The sequence below is a fragment of the Poecilia mexicana genome, unplaced genomic scaffold (genome assembly GCF_051168715.1).
Source record: "Poecilia mexicana isolate PSO_F unplaced genomic scaffold, ASM5116871v1 scaffold_9, whole genome shotgun sequence".
In the NCBI taxonomy this organism is placed as follows: Eukaryota; Metazoa; Chordata; class Actinopteri; order Cyprinodontiformes; family Poeciliidae; genus Poecilia; species Poecilia mexicana.
In genome coordinates, this window is record NW_028263378.1 from 8,802,637 (window position 1) to 8,825,873 (window position 23,237).

General features: G+C 39.3%; 1 protein-coding gene across 1 annotated transcript in view; it reads left to right on the forward strand.

Moving 5' to 3' along the window:
• The window catches only part of arl15b (ARF like GTPase 15b), a 104,412-nt gene that overhangs the window by 22,410 nt on the left and 58,765 nt on the right, over window positions 1–23,237 (forward strand). The window contains exons 2-3 of the mRNA XM_015012409.2: window positions 14,431–14,575; window positions 15,778–15,837. Coding sequence (XP_014867895.2) covers window positions 14,431–14,575; window positions 15,778–15,837 — 205 coding nt within the window. The remainder of the gene's footprint in view (window positions 1–14,430; window positions 14,576–15,777; window positions 15,838–23,237) is intronic.

The following is a 23,237-nucleotide window of genomic DNA, read 5'->3' on the forward strand; positions in this document are numbered from 1 at the left end:
TTTTTTAATGTGTTCATGTCCTGTTGGATATCTAGTTTATTTAAATAAAATGTTATTTATTCTTAGCTCGCTGTATTTTTATCTTGTTTAGTTTTCTCCTTTTATTCAACACTCTATACAGACCCTTTACTGAACTCTACTAATGAATAACAGCACTCTAGTGAACTGGAGTACAAAAGCAAACTTGTCCAAAAAGAAACGGAAAATCTTCTGATATATCAAAGCTTCAAATCTTATTTATCTCATGTTAAATGTTAGGTACTCGTTTCACTTTCACATTAGAGCCTGGCATGTGCAAATTAATTATGGCTTCCAAGTAACACAGATGATGCTTTTTTTTTTTTTTTTTTAAAGCGGTGACGTCTCCTTATTAAAAGAGAAAGTTTGAGAATGTAGAGTTTCATTTCTGACAATACCTTGACTCAAAGTATCACCACAAAATCAGTGGACAGGTTAATACATGAATACATACTTTGCATAAAATATTCAGTCTGTTGAATGGAGTCATTAGATGCCAACATCTGATGCAGGTAATCCTACCCAAGACACAGTGTAGGTAATGGTGTACAAATCACCATTATCATTAATTTTCGAGTATTGTGCAAACCTACTGCTAAGCATATATTTACTGGGGTTCGAGATAAAGAGTTTATATGAAGTTTCATGTTTTAGTAAAGTTTGCCATACCATGACCAATGCCTTCCTTCATAGTTCCACTTGCTTCTCATCTCCCTTCATTGCTCCGTCAGGGATTCCTCCCATTGAGTTTGATTTCTTTGTTGCATATCATTCACCCTTCTCACTTTTCCTATTTCTTTTTTGGTAACTATTAATAAAATCCCCTACTGGTAAAAAACTGACTTTAGTCTATAATATGGATAATCAGCTTCTCATGATTTTCATAATTTACTTTTAATTTTGTCTTATAGCAGATGAGGAGATCCTTCATTACATGTTTCAGAGGAAAGAGAGTTGTATGACATTTTTTTCTATTTGGTTAGCTGTCAGTAGATTCATTCTGTATGAAAATGGGCTACAAATGATGCAAGTGAGACAGTACCCTCCCCACCCACTTATCCTTATTATGTCTGTGAGATGAGGCCCCTCACACTCCCCCGCTTTGGTTCATGCACACTAGTTTCGGGGCCTTCAAAAGGGGGCCCCTCAAGCTTTGATCCCTTGTATGTGTGCAGCAAAACATCTTTTTACCCTACACTGTCCCCATGAAAGTGTTTGCTGCAGCCACATGCTAATGTAAGCAAGCAACTTGCCTGTCCCACTTTTAAAATGTATACATTTTAACATTCCCAAGGGGTACTCCTTGAACCCCTCAGTTCTGTTTGCCATCTTATCTGCCCTCTGGCTGTCTCATTGAGTAAAGATCTCCCTGTCTGAGTGCAGATGCCTTTGCATTTCCTCAGATTTTTGCTTTCTTGTAAGCTGCTGTTGTGCTTTCTCTATCTTGCTATGTATGCTGATGTACTGGAAACACATTTGGTGGGTATAAATGTGAGGATATGACGGGTAATTTATTGAGTATTAAGTCATGTCACATCTTCAAGCTATTTGTGTTTCCTGATGGGATCCTGTTCTGAACATTGCATGTGTAATTGGGATCAAGGGTGTGGAATTAAGTCAGTTAACTAATGCTAAACCTGGTACATTGTCCTGCTGTGACATCAGGATCTCATTTTATGTATTTATTTGTTCCTGTTCACGGTCCAACTGACTAACTGGGAAGATATTTTAATGCAGGTACAGTTAAGCCCAAAACTATTTATATGCCTGACATACTTAGGTCTTAGTTTGTTTTTTTAATTTAACTAGCATTTTTGTTTTTAATAGGGACAATATTAAGCTTTTGGAGGAGCTTAGTCAGAGTCCCGACTAAAATCTGTCAGAGAATCCGTGGAGGTAGCTAAACATTAGTGTGTTCGGAAGGAGGCCTTCCAACCTCAAAGACGTAGAGCTCATCACCAAAGATAAATTATCAAAACACCAGTGGAAACATGCACGAAGATTTTTCTATTATACATAGGAAAAAGTATATATAAGCTCAGCAATGGCCATTTTTTAAGATAAAAAAGATGCATAATTCATTAATGCAAATATTATAAACTGGTGCTCTTTTTTTGTAACGTTTTAATGCTTAAGAGATACCTGATACCTCTCATTTACTTTCAAAAACAGACTTCTTGTTTGAATGAAAATAATCTAAAATCTTACCTTGCCAGCAATATGAACAATAATGAGCTTAACTATAAATTGAGCCATTAGTGTCCCTCTAATGTTCAAACACCCTGCATGTTCAGGTGAGTTGTGTTAGAGGTTAAGTGATGTGGTTGGTGGGAAATTGCTGCAACATTTGAGTGAAGGTAGCAATTCTGTAGCAGCTGCTAATGTCTGTTGTACGGCAACTTAGAGCTCTCAAACATCCCCCGGTGTGGGTCCCTTAATGCTGCTGTTCTTGTTTTGTGTCTGTAATAATTTTCCAGGAAATGTCAGAAAACACAGTAGCTTCTAGTTGGGATACTACATGTACTGGTCACGGCAACGAGGGTTGTTTTGGTTGCTTGTTTTGACAGGATCTGGCCTCTGAATTTGTGCTGAATGTAAGTGGATCTGCTTCTTGCTTTGATTGCTTTCTCTCTGTCATGCACATTAAAACATGCTTAATATTTAGCCTACTGTCCAGTTACCTCCATCTGTGTGACTTATTTTCATACATTGGCAAACAGCATTGCTTCTCTTTTGTTTGTTTTTTTGGGGGGCAATTAACATTTCAGTCTCAATAGTGTGGGAGATAGAAGGTTATGAACTTTGTTGATGAGGGTACACTTGAGCAATTCTGTAAAAAAAAATAAAAAAAATAGGGAAAGTAATAAACCATCATGAAAGCCCCCAGGCGTTGCTTTGACCCCCTCATGGCCTCACTGAAGGGGAGTCGATGTAGAACCCACACAGTTCTGGTTGAAATCTTGGATCAGACCCAGTTTCTCTTCAGGTGAACTCCTTTGGCTTTGTTGCAAGACAAAGTTATTTTGTTATGCAAACCCTGTTGTATAAGAAGAGCACATTTAAGCCTGCAACAGCAGTTTTGAATCTGAATAAACTTCAAAGTGAGATACTTAAAAGCATCTGACACTGCACAGTTTTATACATTTCTTTGATCCATATCATTTATTCTCCTTTTGGATGCCAAATTGGCCTCTGTAGCATTATCCTGTTTCTTATATCATGTCATGATCAGTTCATATCCTTGTAGACATGCAGAATTTGGAGACCTTATGTGGCTTATGGCTGCTTAAGTTATGGTTAATAGGTTACAGAAGACAACTTGTAATTCTGCTATCGCATGTCATCTCACTTTGCACTTTTAAGACCGTTTTTGTATTTAGTACTATATCTTTGTGTATGGTTAGTTTATTTGCCATAATCTTGACCAAATTTTAGGAGTGCAACAAGGTTTTGTGGCAGAGACCTTATTATATTAAATTGCTGTAATATTTTAGTGAAATTGTTTTTTAGAAAGCACAGTTAGGATTATAAGCCACTCTGTGTCTGTCATACGTCCTCTGGTGAAATAAATGCAAGATAATTATACAAACACTGACAAGACTATCTATTTGCTATTTAACTGTTTCATCCAACTCATGGGACAAGATGGCGCATGAAATGTATGAGAACAAGACTAGATTTCAGCAGTATGTGTGGGAAAAGTTTTTTTTTTTTTTTTCTAGCAAATGGAGTAACGATTTCACAAATTCTGAACCGTTTTAAATAATCTCTAATCAGGGTAGTATATTTACATCCAAATTTTACTTTTACATATGTTGTTTGTGATACTTGTATTAATACATTGTGGTCCTCCAGAAAGCACTGCAAAAAGCTCCCTTTCTTGTTTCCCCAAATTGAATATGAGGTTTCATAAATCCTACATTTGCATCGTGAAGAGCCTGAACTGGTTTAAGTTTTGTTTAAGTTGTGATTTTGAAGTAGAAATGATCAAAGGCAGTACGGACCCACAAAACGACTGTGTAATATTTCTTTAAAGGAAATGGAAAGTTTGAATCACCAAATATTGTGGAATTCTCACACCAAACTACATAACAAATCCTTCACATTTCATCTGTCATGCAATCAATGTTTTTTTTTTAAATCAAGTATCCAAAATGTTATAAAAGTAGTGTAGATGTCTTTATATGGATGTGTGTGTTACCTGCCAGTCTGACAAGAAGTCTTTATTCAGCAAATCTGTCAATATAACAAAGCCACACCTCCTTCTTACTTAACAGAAATACTCTCAAACAGACTTCTTTTTCAGGATTCATGCTTTATATGCTGTACATATTGCTTTGAACATCATTAAATTGAATTACTTGGTTTTCAGCTGCTCTTTGCATCGTTCATCAGGGACAGCTGATGTTATTTGAGGATAGGTAGGGCAAGTCACACGACACAGGGAGCTCCAGCAGTCAATTCAGTCTCTCACTCAATGGATGTCATTATAAGGGATTCAAACCACATAGATTGTTGAGAGAAATCCCAGATTTGTTAGATCTTCAAATATATTTGACAGCCCATTACTTGGTTTTGTTAGATGTGTCATGAAAATAGTCTACATGTGTTCAAAAAGTGGTCTTAAAAAAAACATGATCAAACAAGACAAGGCATAGCCAGACAAATCACAGAAAGAAAATTTAAAAACAGATATCAGGAGATGAGTTTTGACAGAGACTGATGGTGGTCATTTAAAAACACTGTGATCGGGTCTGGGATTGTTTAAGAAACCTAATTTTTATTTATTTTAGGAGATGATTTATTTCTATAGTATTTAGATATCATTAGTTTACAGTCTTACATATTTCAATACCTGGTTCTTAAGGACTGGAGTTGGAAACCTCCTGCTCAGATGCAGCTGTAGTAATGGCCAAATTACGTCCTCAGCAATAAACTCTGCAGATGTCTGGTGATGAACCATCAATCAATCTCTTTTTTTTTTTTTTTTTTAAGGGCATGGATTCTTGAAGACCGAAATTGGACACCCTTGTTCTATGCATCTAGTTTTTCCACAGCTGTGTTGACCAGATTCCAAAAGATTTACAGGAATTTGATTTTACATAATAGCTTTTTGAAAATTCTTACATTGGGCTATAAAAAGTCTGGGCAAAGACCCAGAAATATCACTATTGCTGCGGTATTGAGAAGGGTGTGTGTATGTGTGTGAACTGTAGCAGCGGGCACTTACTGCCACATCCAGATGGTGCAGCAAACTAACAAGGCTACACTGCTGGACCCCTCAATAGGAGCGTCTAGACTGGTCCCTTACCAGACAGATACAGCCTCCCATCAACTCGGCGTTTGTCAGATTTATGGTAATGGTCCTGCAACAGTCTTCCTGTTATTGACGTCCAGATTTACAGCACTGACAGCCGCCCCCACCCCACTGCCACACACACACACACACACACACACGTGTGTGCGCGCACACACACGCACCGTCCTTGTCTCAAATGCTCCCATTATCTTACAGACTTCAAAAAATGCACCATCCGCTGCTCCAGCGTCTTTATCTCTGCGTCCTTCTTTTCTTAGACACGGCATGCTACTGCCAGCATCTGTCCCTTGTCTGTGGAGCTGAAAGTTATAGAGGTGCTTGTGTGTTTAGGACTTTGCGTTTGGTAAGGAAGCTCAGGGCATGAAGTCCTCTAGGATCCTTTCCTGAAAACCCTGTGGAAGAGAATAGATAAAGACCCTCTTGAGGTGGCAAAACCACCCAAGCCCCCTGTATCTCCTCCACAATAGGTTGTGTCAGGGTTTCCTGTTAATCCTCTGTGATGAAGCATGAGCGTTTCTCTTTTTCTGAGGGTGGGGGGGAAGGTTTTGGGAGCAGGGTACAGAGAGGACTTGTGGACGAGCTACGTTGTTGTGGTTTGGCAGTGGCTCAACGATGGGCAACGTTGGAGGAGTGCGAGGGGGAAGGAGGGGAATATATGATTGGTGGTGGAGTGCAAGTAGAGGACAGACATAGTCCGATGTATGTGGATTAGAGCGTAGCCCCACTTTCAAGTCGGCATTTTTGGGGTGGTAACCCGATCTCTGGGCTCTAGCACTTGTGAGCCCAGTGGGAAAGGCTTCCTGACAGATATCCCGTCCATTCTCAGCCCAAGTGTTTTTCCAAGGCTCCCACTCTGCCTTTGATCTGGCCTCCTCATCAGCCACACAGGGTCACAAGCTACCATGTTGGCCGAGATAGGAGAGGGCTAACCCTGGGACCGCTTATAGAAACAGGAAGCTCCAACCTGTTGGTCGAATTATCCACAATATAAACATGTCTTGGTTTGACATTTAAAATGAGATGAAGATTTTAGATTGTCAGTCGCAACAACTTTTTTTATCCATACTAATGTGGTGATGAAATATTTATTTGATAGAAGTGGCAGTTGTCTTTTTTTCTTTTTTTTTTAGTTCTCTTGTCTAAAATTGATTCCTGTTGTAATTTTCTTTTATTTTCTTGAAGACTTTGTATTCAGTGTATAAAGAAAGAAATAGTACAAAGAAAATGCAATAATATATATTTTATTTTCACTCACTTTTTATTAAGATAAAACATTGCTTCTGCCTCTTCAGCTTAGTTGATGCAGTGTGTTTCGTCAAAAAGCTGGGGGCGCTCTAACTTCACTTTAGGGCGGTGTGTGTGCGTGTGCTTGTGTGTGTTCAAGCTTGTCTCCTTGTCCAGACACCTTAGCGTCAGGGCAAAAGTGTTGGAGCTCTGAAATGAGGGCCAGACAGACAGAAGTGGGATGAATGAATTGGTTTGCAGGGGTTGATAGGGAAGGAGGGAGTGTGTGTGTGTGTGTGTGTGTGTGTGTGTGTGTGTGTGTGTGTGTGTGTGTGTTTGGGGGGGGGGGAGAGATGCATCTTGCTTTAGAATGAAAAGATGATGTGCCTGCAAAGCAGTTTTAAAGCTCGGTTTTCCCTTTTCTGCACACGTTATGGACCTTGGGTTAGATTCTGGCTGCTGCACCAGACGGGTGTTGGAGTTGCTGCAGACGGGGATATAACCACATTATAAAATTATTAATATACTGTAGCTGCTTTATGTATTTGTGCATTTGTGGAGATGATCTGTTTTTGATGTTCTGGGTAATGAATGCCACCTGTTTGGTGTCCCTAACGTGTTTTTTTTTTTTTTTTTCATTTTGTTTTGTTTAGTTGAATCGAAGTAAATCTTGGATTTCATCACCTGCAGCTCCGGTTGAAGGCACGTCGGAGTTTATCAATGCCAAATCCACTTTTTGTGTTATTTATTCTGCTGTCGGGGATGTTAAGAAAACAGTCTGTCGTGCCTGCAGTAACAAGCACAATACCCTTTGTGTCTTTTTTTTTTTTTTTTTTCTCCACCCTCAGGGAAATTCTCCTTTCAGGCGGGCGATGATTGTAATAGTGGTTTATAAAAAAATGCATTGAGGATTTTAGAAACCAAACCTGCAGATCTGCTAATGTCAATAAAATGTATGGCAGAGATCCAGTCTGGTTGAAAACATGGGAAGAGTCCCGAGTGTCTACCATGCCTCTCTCACCCCTTAACGAGAATGGCATGCATAGTTCCCCCCCCCAACCCCACCCCTTTTCACTCACTGTAACCATACTGTGTCCCACCATTCACTCCCCCTGCCCTGAACTGGCTTCAAAGCGGCAAATAACAACAACAACTGAAGGGGGTGGGAGGTTGTTGGGGGGTGACTGAGGATGAATGAATGTTGCTATCCATCCTCCCCCCTCTTTCCGTCTTGCTCTCTCTCTACCTCTCCTGCCCCCCCCTCTACGTTTTCCTTCATCCCTGATAGCCTACTTTCCTGTATGTCCTCCTCCGCCGCACACCCGTGTTATGACTGTGGATGGTGTGTATTACACACATAGCTGTTAGCGCTGCTCCTCCGCTGGGAGGCCCATATAAAGGACTGTCATTTGCAAAGGTCAAGAGTGAGCCCTGCACGCAAGTGTTGTCCCGACACTTGGTCTGGAAAAATAAAAACGGCCTGCTCGCCCATCAGTGTCCTGTGTCTGTCTGGCTGTAGTGGCCATGTGTACTCGGGCCAGTGTCTTAGATGTCCTCGGTTTTTTTTTTTTTTTTATGTCTTCGTCTCTTCTTTCCTCTGTTGTCAGGAAGGCACATCCAGCAAGGAAACATCTGTTTGCTTTTTGTTGTGTTCTCGGGGATTGCCTTTGGTTCTTGTGAAGTTGTTTGGATTCGTTAGCTTTGTTTCCATAGTGCAACCAATTTAAGCTCATCAACACATGTGACATCTTCCTTGAATGTGTGAAAGAAATTCCTAAGAAAGATTCAACTTTTTATGGATTGATTCACATCATGTTTATTGGAAATATTGTCATCTTTATTCAGAAAACTTTGGATCTATGGATGCTTTGTTTTTATAGTCTGACCGACTGATTTTATTTTTCTTTCTAACGTCTGTTGAAACATATTTGTGTAAACTTTGTTTTATTTTAATATGATGTACACAGCAAACACTGACAGAAAATGTCTAATTTTTGGGAATAGGTTAGTAGTTTGCATTATAACAATTAATAAAAAGGTGTATCCATATAACTGACTGGTTAATTGGTTAACTATGTGGCTAAGTTAGTCAGTCAACTCAGCCAGCTTACCAAATTACCAACCAGTCAACTAGCTAATCATTAATCCAACTAACTGACCAAGCACCACCCACCCAGACTAACCTGGGTTAGATCTACCATGCTGGTCATCACCATGCCAACCTGTCAGCCAATCACCAAACCACATTTATATAAGAGTTCATGTAAGGAATAGCAGAAACACTTATAGCCCCTCAGAGGCTCAAACCTAGTGTTTGTTGCATCACTTTCAAAACCATGCAATAACAAGTAAAATTGTTTACCAACATTTCTGTTTCTCCTTCTCGTAGTGCCTTATTATTGTTATTGTTCATATTCAAAGGTAATTTGCGATCACATATCTTCTGATGTGGCTTTTTAGTTTAATGCCAACTCCCACAACTCATGGTATAAAATCATACTCATCCAGAAAATATGGGTTGATATTTTGATTAGTTTGAATAAGGTCTGCCAAACATCTGAATAAACTTACTATTAGTGAATGATTCTAAATGTCTGAAGTGCTTTGTCTTTTTAATAGGAGGTCTCCTGTGGTTTCCAGCAGTATTGGTGGACGTCGTGCTTCAACAGAGGCAGGGAAAACACAGTCCACACAATCTGGGAGCTTGTTAGGAGTTCCTCAGTTTGGAACATGCTGTCATCAAGCCTCTGCCTATATTCCTGTCCTGTGGTATCTCGACTCCAGCCACAGAGTATGAGAGTGAAACATGAACTAGACTGCTGCTCTGGTGATTGTGGTTTCCCTCTAACCCACATTTATTACCTCTAAAAATACAGAGTGGTTTTCTCTAAAAGAGCCTGTCCAACTGCAGCCAATGAATTTTCACGATGATGGATGGCAATTAATTGACTTCATGTGAACCCTGTTTCTAAAGTTCTTAAGTTGATTTACTTTGGAAATATTTGTGGAATAATGTACGTTAGCCGCTTTTGTATTGACAGACTTGAGTTCACAGGACTCTGCCATGATTGAAAGAGATCAGTGGCGGTAGCCAAAAGACATGTAACAACAGTAGTCATGCCATCTGTGTCTTTCTTTTTTAGGTAGTAGGTTCTCCATTGTTGAAGCATTGCCATGTCTTAATAAAATCAGCGTCTACTTGATCTCTGGTTCATTGCCAGCAAGCTCAGTTATATCACCCATTAAATGTCTTGGAACCCAAGAGCTCATTTTTCTTTTGTCAGCCATGCATCAATTTCATTCAGAATATAAGGGAGTAGAAAACACTTTGCTTTTGGCCTTAAACAATATGATTCTCATTTTCATTAAGTCCAGCGAATAAGCTTCCACAACAGTGAGGTAATGTCTCAGCAGGTCTTTCAGGGAAGTACGGGTGAAACAAATCCACAAGAGGCAGCTAATCAATAATGTCTAGGGATGGCAGACTCTTTATATGTGGAGTTGTTTTAGCTGCATGGTTGTCCCTTCTTTATTGCACTCCCTTGCTCTTACAAGGGTTTGATAATAGCTTCAGTAAAGGCACTTGATTTTCAGTTATGCTAAATCGTTTACTTTTGACAATGCAAATTTAATTTCTTTTGATTTTACATAATAGAACAACAACATGTTGCACATGTTGTTAAATGAAAGGAAATTATATATATTTTTCCCCACATTTAATGTATTTTTAATTTAAAAAATAAATACATTTATGAGACGTATGGCTTCCCCTTTTAATCAGCTTTGACTTTTGAAGCAAATTCAACTGCATATTTAGACACAGAAATGTTTTATTCCTTGCCAAATGCTTCATATTCAATTAATTTGATTATGAACATGACATTTTATGTCTTTCATCAGATTCTCAATAGTGTTTAGGCTCATGAAACAAAAAACAAACAAACAAAACAATCTTCAGTTTAAATGTTTCTATTTTAGCTCTGGCCAACACTTTTGGGTTGTTCTGCGGAGATGTTAAACCTCTATTTCAAGTGTTTTTCAGTCTCTTAACATTTTTTTTTCTTTTAGCACTACTTTGTATTTAGCTCTATCTGTTTTCCCATCAACTCTGACCAGGTACTCTGGAGTTGCTAAGAAAAGCATCGCCACAGCAGGAGGCTTACACCACATTTAATGGTGGAGATTGTTTCTTCAGGCTTTACGGGTAGTGTAATATTTCCGTTCCACATAGTGTGTTTTCAATGCAGGCTATTTTTGGTCCCATCTGAGCGGAGCACCTTCTTCCACCCATTTTGCTGTTTCCCCTACATGGCATGTTGGCAAACTGCAAATAGAACATTTTAGGACTTTGTCCCAAAATGAGAGGTATGAGCTGGGGATCTCTGCACCTCCTCTATTGTTAAACTGGATCTCTTGACTGCTTCTCTGATAAAGCCTCTCCTTACCTAGCATATCAGCTAGGTGGACTGCCATGTCTCGGCAGGTTTGCAATAGCGGTATTCTCTTTTAATTTTGATATGGATGATTTAAGAATACTCCACGAGATGTTCAAAGCTTCTGAAAATTTTTTGACTGAATTAAAATCTATTGGTGGTTGTGAAAGGACAAAAAAAAAAATCTGAAAGCTTCAGGGGTTTGTGTACTTTTTCAAGGCAGTGTACACGTTGCATATAATCTCAGCTGTTTGTCTGGATGACTTGGAGATTTATGGGGGTAGTTACGGGCCAGACTGATTTGAGCTCTCTGTCTCGGTGACACAGCACACTGCCTCTCAAATCATCAACTGTGGGGGTGACGGGGCAGGGGCAAGCCTTGAGGTAAGCAAAAGCCTTTCGACATATTTATTTTTCCCCTTTGAGGCTTTTGAGCAGCTCTCCTCGTCAATCTTGTGCTGTCAAAGAAGGCCAGAGGTGGGAGCTGCCATCTCTTTCTCTCACAGGGGCCACTGTGTTCATGAGGACCCCAGGGTCAGGCCCTGGAAGCTCCTTTAGTTACTGTTGTGAAATCCTCTCTGTTTCCTCCCACGCAGCCAGTAAGGCCGCAACCTTCTTTGTTGCCTTTGTTGTGATTTACATTCGAAGGAGGGTGGATAAATAAGTCGTATAACTTACTATACGCCTCGCACCCTTTTCCACGTTAATGTTAACTTTTGGCTCACGGAAGTGACATCAGAGAAGTTGATTTAATCTTCCACAGAAGCCTGTAACATGTAGCTGCAAGGAAAGGGGGTGACACTAAGAGGTGAGCAATCAACAGAGTAGAAGGACCTAATTAAACCAAGTTTGTACATGTGCTCGCCCATCTGACATGCGTGTGTTTCTGATCTTACCCGTTCTCTGGAACAGGAGAATGTTTCCTGTTTAAGCAGACGCGTGGGTTCACGGAGGAGTCGGAGGGTCGGGTTCCTCCGCCGACGTCTGGTTCTGCTGAAGCAGATTCCCCACATCCCCATCAAACAGCAGCCCTGAAAACTGACCCTTGTGGGTGCTGATATTTTGGGGGGTATGATGAAGAACCGAGGGTTGGAACAAGGTTGCTGTTGATCTGTTGCCGCCTTCTGCATACCACATTTATCTGATATCGAGATTGTGCATTTTCCAAAATATCATACTAATCAAACGCAGTAAAGATGTGCATGCTAAGTTTTATGCCTAATTTCTAGTCACTACTGATCATAGACCGGAGTCCCTATGTGGCCCTGAGACGGATGGACAGATGTTAACAAATTTATGGTAAAATTATCCTTAATAAATGGAACTACACAAGTACCATCACATCAGCTTTTACGTGCACAGAAGTTCACGTGCCCTTATGGGTTTTTCTTCTTGTTACAGTCTTTGGTAGAACAGGGTCATCTGCTGACATGAGCAGTAAAAAACCCGTGTTGATGTTCCACCTGAAATGTGATATACAAGATGGATGGGGTGCTGTGTGTGTGTGTGTGTGTGTGCTCTGCCTTCTCCAGACCGGTTCCTGTCTTGCTAATAAAAGAGATCTCTCTTTAGTTTTGGATACTGATCTCTTCACACACAAGTTTAAGGATCTCATTCACGGTTCTCATTGCGTTTGCTCCCTAATGTCTCACAGCAGGGGACTCTGTCCCAGGCCGTGATTCATGGAGTGACAGGGTCTGCCCTCAGTGACCGTAATGGCCCAGTCAGACAGGGTGCAACATGCAAGCGAAAACGTCTTGGGTCACCACTTAGCTGCATCTGTCTTAATGGTGGGTTTGTTCATGTGTATATATCCACAGGTTATAATAATCTGTACAAATTAAGTAAATATTTTCATTATGACTTTTACTGAACATTTAATTTAACTGCCCTTGACAAAATTGTCAAGTTTATAACACATTTCAGCAACAAGGTAGTTCAACGTGCTTTACACCATAGAAACATAATGCATTAACCAATTATGACCCAAGTAATAAACATACAGAAAATAAATGGAATTTTGTAAAATTCCCTTATCTAGCAAATATACAATATATTGATTAATGCCTGGGTTATTATTAATCAAAACCAGGTGACTTTCAAGATTTTATTTAAATGAACTCAGTGTTTCGGCTGTTTTTCAGTTTTCTGGAAGTTTTGATCCAGAAAACTGGATTCTGCTTTTCTATTTTTGGTTCTGACTCTGGAGAGGTAGAGGAGACTTGAACCAAAATACTTGAGTGGTCTTCAAGGTTGATGTAATGACAACAGCCCTATCATGTATTTTGGTGCTAATCCATTTGGAGATTTATAAAATAATAAAAATATTTTCTCCCAAGTCTATTCTCTGAGCTACAGGGAGTTCAGAGAAGGACTTTATAATTGGGATAATGTGCTATATTTTCCTAGTTTTAGTGAGATTGTTGATCAGCTGTGGCTGTCTGATTCATTTTTGGGTGAAAACTTGTAAATATAAGAACGAGTTTCTCTAGATCCTTCTGGGACATTAGTCCTCTAACCCAAGAAATGTTCTTCAGGTGATAGGATTACTTTGCAGTTGTCTCTCTGAAGGTTCATGTCTGAGTTCATCATTGCACCCGGATTTCTGATCAGTAGCTTCGAGTTATAATAACTGATGCTGTGCACTGACTTGTGATTGTTCCTCTTTTGTTATTTGGGTAGTTAAATTATTTCTTGCATAAGTAACCACACACAGCTTAAGGAAATATACACAATAGCACTCTGAAGCTCCTCACTTTGAAACCCTTTTTATTTGTGCAGTTGCTATTATGCTCAAATAAAGACCTGTCCAACTTCTTCTGCATTACAACTCATTCTAAAATTATCTAAAATATGACAACTTATAAATCTAGTTTTTGATTAAGGTTAAATTAAGGGGCCAGAGTTATGTGTCAGTCTTAGTTTTGTTGAGGGGAGGGATCTGAAAAAGGCCTGGGCGTGGAGGGGGCCTGAGATACAACAGTTAGCAACCAGAGAAACAAAACACACCAGAACCTGTTCCTGATTCACTGTCAGCTGCTCCTCATTGTACTGGAAGTTCTTCAAATATCCCCCCTTTCATTTCTCTTTTGAAGAATTTTCTGATTAAGTAGAAATCAGTGCTACTCATTTTTCCAGTCATTGATGCTTATTAGTTCTTCGTCATAGTTAATTCTTTAATAACTTACAATTAACTGATGTCAGAATTGGTACTATTGTTAGATTATGAAACCTCCCAAAAGGGAGCTACGACTTGATAGCTATGTTTTTTTGTAGCCAAAAAAGTATCTCACAAATCACCCAGTACCAAAACGTATGAAATGGTAAAGAGGCGATACTGACAGTATTTATTCCTCTCAATAAGACCAGCACCTCCATATCTCCTCAGTGTGTACTGCCTGCTTCACATTCTTTGATTTCTGTACTTTATTTCAGTGTTTTCGGGCACTGTGCTGTAAAGGACCCCCACCACCTAGACCAGAATATGATTTGGTGTGCATCGGCCTGACAGGAGCTGGGAAGACCAGCCTGCTCTCGCGGCTCTGCGGTGAGAGCACTGACAACATCGTTCCTACAACAGGTATGTGCTTAGTGCACATCACAGTGCACCGATGGAATATTAAGATTGTCTTGTTTGGGTGGGCAGATGCTTGTAGAAAATTTATTTCCCTTTTAACCGATGAGGGAGCTTTCCACAAAGGGAAAGAACGTTCCCAGTGTTTGTTCCAGGAGAGTATGCCAGGATGTCACCAGCCCAAGCTTTGTTTCTTTCCTCCAGTCACTTTGGAGGCTGGTGTTGTATGTGCATCTAGGAAGACAGGAGGATCTTGTCTTGGTGCACATAATTTTCCTGGTAGTGAACGTCGCTTTCCTTATATGCATTGCAGTCCCTTAGGAACAACAACGTTCCCTTCCTCCTCCCCGTGTCTTTGACAGCAGCCACGTTGAGCTGTTGCAGAAGTCCCATCTTAAATTTAGTCTGTCCCATTGAAGTTAAACATAAAGCAGCTCCCAAATGTGCAGCTTATAACAATAAGTCTCTGCTTTTCTGGGGTTTTTGAACCTTTGTCTGTGCCTCCTGCTTGGTACCCCGCACCAGATCAAATATGGTAATTATCTACCTTAGCAAAGAGACATTTCAGTGAACGTTTCTCAAAGAAGAGTTAGCTGTCGTTGCCTCCTGCATCTGCCAATGTTTACAAGAGCAGAAACATGAAGACAGAAATCTCCTGTGGCTTTGCTCACTTTTCACTCAAATATTTCTCTCTGTTGTAATTTGCTCTGAAATGAAACTTGGCAATAAATTTAGCTTTGTAGAAAGTCATAGTCTTCGATTTCCCGCATCTCTGCCTCCATGTGTTTGAGTTGTTTTGAAAAGAGTCAAGTTAAATCTATTTCTTCTCTAAGTTTCTTCACTGGGCTCTTCTGTTTCCCATTCACACCCACAAAGAAGGACCACATAACTCAGAGAAATGCTTTAGATATTAACTCTGTTCTCCAATAAACCCAACATAATGCTTTTCTGCTTAGTGTTTCATCTCTCTTTCTTCTCTGGACCACCAAAAAGGGGGTTCTTGTTTATGACTCAGATATGTTTTTTTTTTTGTTTTTTTTGTCTGTGAGAAAACCATTTTGCATTAGAAAAATCTACACTCAGCCTTCTCAGCCAATTTGGTTATGTAGTGAGTTTCTATTAGTATTATTTATTTGTAAATAATGTAGCAAAATTCTTATGTAGGAAATCTTAATCTACCTTTTGTGTTCTATGTTTTCTGTTTCCAGGTTTCAGCATCAAGGCAGTGCCATTTCCAAATGCCATCTTAAATGTAAAAGAACTTGGCGGTAAGGAACACATTCTCCTTCAGAGCCTTTAAAGTAAGGATGAACGATAATTATCGGCCCGATATCAAGAAATTATGACATCATTACTAACAGTTCAATATCATAACGAATAGCACTGATGACATGTTCGGTGGTGTGGGTAACTTTGTATTTTTTTAAATGAAGGGCTCCCACCCCTCTATGAAAACATGCTGGGAGTTTAAGTAGCGTCAATATAATTGCAGAAAATATATTTCTGAATGGAAATAAATCATTTTAAAATTCCCTCATGCCAGAAAACAACTTGGTCATAAGTTTTTAAAAACATAACATAACAAGTACACACAAACAACAGAAACATAAACATAAGTCAGTCAGAATGACTCCCAAACTGGGAATGAAGTCCAGCTTGCAAGTAAACAGAAAAGATAAAGGCTGTATAGTTTCTCTAAGGTTTTGGAGGAAGACAATATGCTGGCTTTGTGTATCAAATGCGGAAAGAAAGTTCCATGAGGAGAAAAACAGCACTTAACACTTACCACGTCAAATTTCATCAGTCACTTCAAAGACAACCATCGCTTGACAGAGGAGCCTACTCAAAGCATTTGAGAAGGCTTGCAATTAGGGCTGAAACGATTCCTCGAATGATTCGAGTACCTCGATTACTAAAATTCCTCGAGGAAAATTTACCTGCCTCGAAGCTTCGTTAATTTATGTTTTATTAGTTAGCGCACCGTGTTCCGGCCGGGACTTCATTTGCGTTGCGCGGAGCTCTCACTTCCGCCTCTGAGTTGTTGACAAAAGCTAAGTCTCAGCAGCATAAAGTCCAATCTTCAAGATTGGCCCGTGGGGATTTAATTGATTGATGATAATGCCCGACTTTTTATCGTTTTGGGGAACCAATAAGCATCCTTAAAATGACTGGGGGAATGCCTGGAGTACGGCAGCATTTCTCCTCCGGGGCTGCTGGTTGAAAGCGAACGGCGGGAAGAGCGCTGAGGTGAGCGGATAGACTGAACAGGGCGGGCGGCTGAGTAGCTGATGCTTACCGTGTAAATGTAGCTTTACCGACGAACCGCACAATAAATTTCATATCCCGGTCTGAAGAAACGGGTGGCGGAGCGCATCGTACATGGCTGGTAGATGAGTTTCTGAGTGTGACCAGTGAAGGTGTCGTAAATATCCCGTATTGCTTCCCCCCGTGTTCGTCCCCCGGTCTAACAGTTCGTCAGTCCGCTGGTCTATTTCCTCCCCTCCACCCCATCTTACGTTCGTTCATTCGCCCTCTCCTCCCACTCCAGGCGGCATTTCCCGTATTTTCAAACCCAAAGCGTGACAGGTTAGGTGGCAAGGTGAGTTTAATTAATCTATTAAACTCACTGAAGATTAAACTAAGCTGGATTGTAGACATTTTTTATAAGCATATTTGTTAGCCTGCCTCTTTGTTATTAAATTCAATATAATTTCAGATTTTTCTATAACTTTTCTTCTGGTTAACTTAGAAAGTGAGCTATTATTGTTACAGGTTAGTTTTCTAAACTACAAAAAAGCAACTGTTAGGGATGCTCAAATATGAAAAATTGGACTGATATTGATATCTGATAGTAACACCGGTATTATGCCAGATTTACCAATATTTCATTTTGTAATTTTTTTTATCCGATTACTCGATTAATCGTAAGAATAATCGATAGATTACTCGATTACTAAAATATTCGTTTACAACAGCCCTACTTGCAATGCTAAAGACAGTAGCATTAAGCCAGCCTTCTAGAATCCATCAGGACTCAAATGCATTGGCAAAAACTTTTGATAAAACAAGAAAATTTGCTCAGAAGGACACAAGCGATTGAAGATCTCATAATGCTTATCTAGCCTGTGGTCAGGACGACAGCCTCTCTTGCTTCGTCAGTACTGCTTCACCAATAGTCAGAGCAGAGGGGACCCATTCCACTCAGTGTTTACATTGCAAATAAATTGCACATTTTTAACTCTTAAGGAAAGCTATCGATCAATACTTGCCAGTCACCGTGGCAACCCTTGCTACTCCCAACTGAGGGGGGGCTGTGCTTTTATGGTACAACTTCTATGATGAAGTTGTACCAAGCTTTTATGCTCCAACCAATACGAAAATTCAACTGCCTAAGCACTATAGGACGGAAGGAGGCTAGTAGTGAGACGGTTTTAAGCAAAAATATTGCCAAACTAAAAAGAATTGCATGAAAATGTCATAATTCAGATTTTCTTTTTCTGAAAAAGTTGAAATAAATAAATAAATAAATTGTGATCACAAATGCAAGCTTGTCTGTAGCTTTTGTAGAAACTGAAGACCCACCTTCTGAACAGGCACGTGTGCACATGCATCTTGCACCTTGTTAGGGTTTTCTGAAGTGGTTGTACAATCTGCACGCTGGTATTCCTGGAAATGTACAGCATTCACAGAAACTGTTTAACAAGCGGAGATACAGGTTCAAATACACGACCAAAACAAATGCAGTTTTTCAAGGAAGCCTGAAGAGAGTTCGGTCTCTCTGAAAAGCACCACAGCTGGAAGATAAATTAGATTAGTTAGTTTGGTTCAGAGTTTAAAAAAAATAGTGTTGTTTTCACTGTATGACAGGTGCAGTGCATATTTATATAAGACTCAACTTGAACTAGCCTCCTGAATAGAAAGGGTGAAACTCAGACTCGCATATACACAAAGAGGCACTGCAGGGACCACCAACAAGGATGCTACCAAATTTGGACAGAGCACATTAGGCGGTTTTCAAAAGGAGTTTTACTGGATTGGGTTGAGCCTAGTCTGGTGGTGGTAACATTATTGTGGTTGGCAAAACACTCATTCCACGGATGACAGTTCTGATTTAGAGATGATGGTATAGGCTGCCACCACAGCAAAGAAAGATGAAATCGGTTCTCTTTTTCTGTTTGCCAGCCCCCTGCTGAATATCCACGGTTCTGCTCCTCCTCATGTAAATAACGCAGAGCACAAAAACTTCAGCGATTTATGTTGTTCTGTGTGCATTGGAGAGAGTAGAAGCAAGCACATGATGCGCATGAGTATGACAGCTTAACTGGCTACTGTTTATTTGGAGCTGAATGCTGGGTTTAGTTTCAGTGTGAAGATAAATGTTGACATCTTTTGCACACACTTCTTTTTCCGTTTGTGCGTGACGTAAATGTGAAGTGGACAGTGTTGGCGCTGTTGCATAACGTTCAAAAAGTTTTCACAATGAACTCCTCGGACTGTTTTCTGATTAAACGGACGTGTTTTTGTACATTTTGATGCTCAACTCTTGGTGTACCACACTATTCTTGTAAAGCAAGCGAGCTGGCAGGTTAATTTTATGCTGTTTTGCATTTCAGTGAGTATAGGAACAAGAAGTTCATACTGAAGTATTCCTCAATGTGTGTTTTTTTTTTCCTGACCCACTTTGAGGAAAGAAGGGTTTCTGAGGTACGAAAAAGCTGAGTTTTAAAAGGAGTGTTTTTTTTTGTTTGTTTTTTTTAAACTTTTGTCACACCCATTATCCATATTTTTTTTTTTATTTTAGATAGAATAAAATAGTGGACACAATCTAAAAGCACTACAAATTAATGGCTGGCATTGCACCCCTGATCCGTGACATAAACACTCTAATTGGGCTCTACATCTGTTTTGATTTGTCTTGGAGTTTTTAGACTCTTCATAGCTTCTATGATGTTAAATCCAATCTAATCCGATGTTTGAAAGACTATTCAAATACTCTGTTTAAGATCTTTGATCCACATTAGCTCTGCAAAGAACCATTTGTTTATATGTACATGGGAACCCAGATATGGTGTGCCAGCATGTTTTAAAGTGAGAACATATTGAAAGCATCATAACAGAAATGTGTATTTTGCTCTAATATAGTTATCCATTTATACCCGTAGGTAACGATCCAACAATAAGAAACGGATATAAATGGCTTACTAAATCAAAATGAATTTATTATACCATAAACAATTTCACAATGTGAATATTTTACACAACTTCAAAATAAAAGCTCAACATTCTTTCTTCACATCTTCACTTAAGCTGGATTTAAAATATATTTGTCATAATAATCAAACAATATTTTGAGAAATCAATCTCAATTAAGAGTTTGTGGGTCAAATATAAATGTATACGTTGCAGAAGAAGAGCAGCTAGGGAGGCAAGGACGTATTCACATTTCAGGAGTGCTGACGCTCCTGAACCGAACAGGTTCAAAAGAAATGGCTGCCATGGAGGTCAGAAATCTTTGATCAGAGCAGCTATACTCCTTATTAACTGCTCTAACTGGAGACATGTACATATGCTGATGAATAAATGTCTTCTTGTCACAATTTCCTTAACTTTACACTGTAAACTCAATTGTCTTATTTGAATAGTATGTTAAATCCTATGAAGAATGGCTAAGACATCTTCATAGAAGTAGAAAGTGATGCATTGAAATTAGAAGTTCATAGATACTGGCCTGACAAAGTGAAATATTAAGCAAAAATTATTTGGTTATTTGTTTATTATTATATTTTACACAGGTTATAATTGCAGTACTGGTGATTTTAAAATACCAGGGATAAATAAATGTACCTAATTGAAAGGTAGAGGTCTGTATTTTAACGCTATATGCATTCTATGAACATTTGTACTCGTAGAACACATTTGGATTTTTCAAAAATGTGGATCTCGATGTAAGAAAAAAACTTAGCTTTCTCATTTTTAAACAATGTACAGCTGCCATGCATCTTTCATTGTGTTTATTTCATGAAAGTTTAATGTGATTGTTTCATTAGCTTCACGTTGAGAATTTGAATCTGCTGATCTTTTGTCCCACAAGCATTTGTTACTTGGCTGGTGTCAGGTATAAGGATTAGGTGGGAAGGGCACCTCTGGTGTGTGTGTGTGTGTGCGTGCGTGTGTGTGTGTGGGGATAGTGATATGACGTCGAGTCTAGACGGGCAATTTCACAGTGTGCATTCATGTCACGCAGTGACAGCTGATAACATGGTCCTAATAATCACAACTCACTGCTGTTGTTCTTTAGTGCTGTGGCTGTGGTTGGGAGTTGCGCTCTGGGATTTAAGGAGGATTGATTTGTTTAAATAAACCGCACAATATTTGCACCTGGTTGTTTAAGAAAGCATTTGTAGGTAGAACAAAATAGCTTTGCCATGTCATTTTAAGCCTGTTATTTGATTTTATTTTTGGATGAACACATGCATGTCTGATGTCAGTGAAGAATGCATTCAGGGCTGGTGAAGCATACAGAGTCGGAATATGTTAAGACTTAACTTGCCACTGCAAATCTAACCACAAAGAACACAGGAAGAGACGAGGAGGATGCAGTGAGATGACAGACGATCCATCAGCTCCCTGTAACTAACAGCAGGCGATGAAAGTATGCAGGCCCGTCTTTAAACAAAACCAGTGCAAGGTAGTCATCACAGATCAAATGTGACTCTTTAACGCTATCATGTATCCTGACAGTGTGGGCTCGTATGCCTAGCAGGGAAGCTATTCCAACTGTAAAGTAATTTGTAAATTGCCACATTGGTTTAAAGCCGATGACTGAAGTTGCTGTTCTGAATTTCACAGTTCTGAGGATTTGAACGAAACTGATCTCAGTTTCAGGGCCTCTTTCAAGGATATCGTCGTCTTTGATGTAGTTCACCCTGTTGATGCTGACCGAATGATGCGAGACAGATACTACTATTATTACTACTAGTATCTTGGGAGGGATTTGTCAAACCGGCTCTCGGTGGTCAGATTTCTGAAACATCCCAAAACGGTGATGTTTCAGGTTTTGATGTTGCGTCTGCAAGGTTTAAAGTTCAAATCACGGAAAACGCGTAAACGTGCTTTTAATTTTCTGTCCACACTGGCTTAACAGGAAAAGTGTTAAATGGAGTTGTGTAGCATGTTTTATAAATATCAATAATGTGGTGAAGTATCATTACACTTTCAGCCGGTCACATTTCCTAACTACGAACAGCTGTAGCAGTCATGGTTACACGTGATAAAAATGGCTCAACTTTGCAGAGTTGGGGTTTGAATGACAAGCAGTGAATAAACAGCCAAATTGTTTGCATAAACAGTTGTTGGCAGTTATGTGCATGGATGAGAAGGACGGAGGTACGATCTGAGCTAAGCTCCGCTCAGGAAACGTTTACGCTAAATCAACTTGACGTCTGAATCTACAGCTGAGGTGGTTTCTCTTCACTTTACAAGCAAACTTTGTTTTATTCCAAATTCTCACTAAAAGTTACCAGCTTTTCATCCATTTTTCATGTTCTGTGGGAAGCAAATCTGGTTTTCATTAAAGTGCCTGCAGTGTTTTTCTTTTCTTTTTTTTTCTTTTTTTTTTTAGCATTTTTAGCTTTTGACGTTATAAGCATAAAGGTATGTGCAGCATACTTGTTAAAGTAAAAATGGCCAAAAACTAGCACTTGGAGGAGTATTGGAGTATTGACTTAGTAAATCTAATTATGAATCTAAAAAACAGCTGCCAGCATTCCAGCTTATTATGACTTTCAGAGTTAAGCAACGTTTTAAAAAGTTTTGGTTTCAGAATCTTCAAATGGTTCCCAACTGCTTAAAGTCCTTTTGTCATTATATTCTAGGACATGTTAGATTGATTTACCAGCACTCGGCCCTACCCCTCACCAACATGTTGCTGCACACCGCTGGTCAGCTGACTGAAAAATATGACGACTGCATTTTTTCCCCTCCCTTACAAACGGACTCAGTAGTGCTCTTTGTTTTATTCTGTGCTGTGAGATCTTCTCAGGTGTGAAAAACAGGGGAAGGGCAGAGGTGTTGCTTGACACTAAATGCAGCAATTCTAAACTTGGCTCCTTTGAGTGACATGTCAGTGAAACCAAACCTTAAACTAAAAGGAAAAATTTTATGAAAATAGCTTTGTTTTTGAACCATTACCTTTTCCAACCTTGATACCACTAGGCAACCCCTGCTTGCTGGCAACAAATGTTTCAACCACAGGAGTGACAGCATGAAGGGAGCCAGCTGGAAACCAAATGGTGTCTTGTTTTTTTTTTTTTTTGTTTGTTTTTTTTAGACCTTTTATTATTTAAACTACTCCATTCATTCCAGTCCATTTTTGGTGATTCCGTATTTGTGAAATTTAGCGAAAATCAACCCACATTTTTCTTTTTTTTGCATTAATCTATACTTGTGGCTTTATTGCAATTTTTTTCACAAAAATTGTCAAAAACATTGGATTTAAGTGACTCCTAACTCTCACCCGAAAGTGATGGGTATTTCTTTCTTTTACTCAGAAGTCAAGTATTTTCAATCTTTGACTGGAATTATTACACTGTGACTAAAAAAATCGGAATATCATACGTCATTTTGATGGACTACAATCCACACACTACCATTTGGTGCAGAGAAGCAC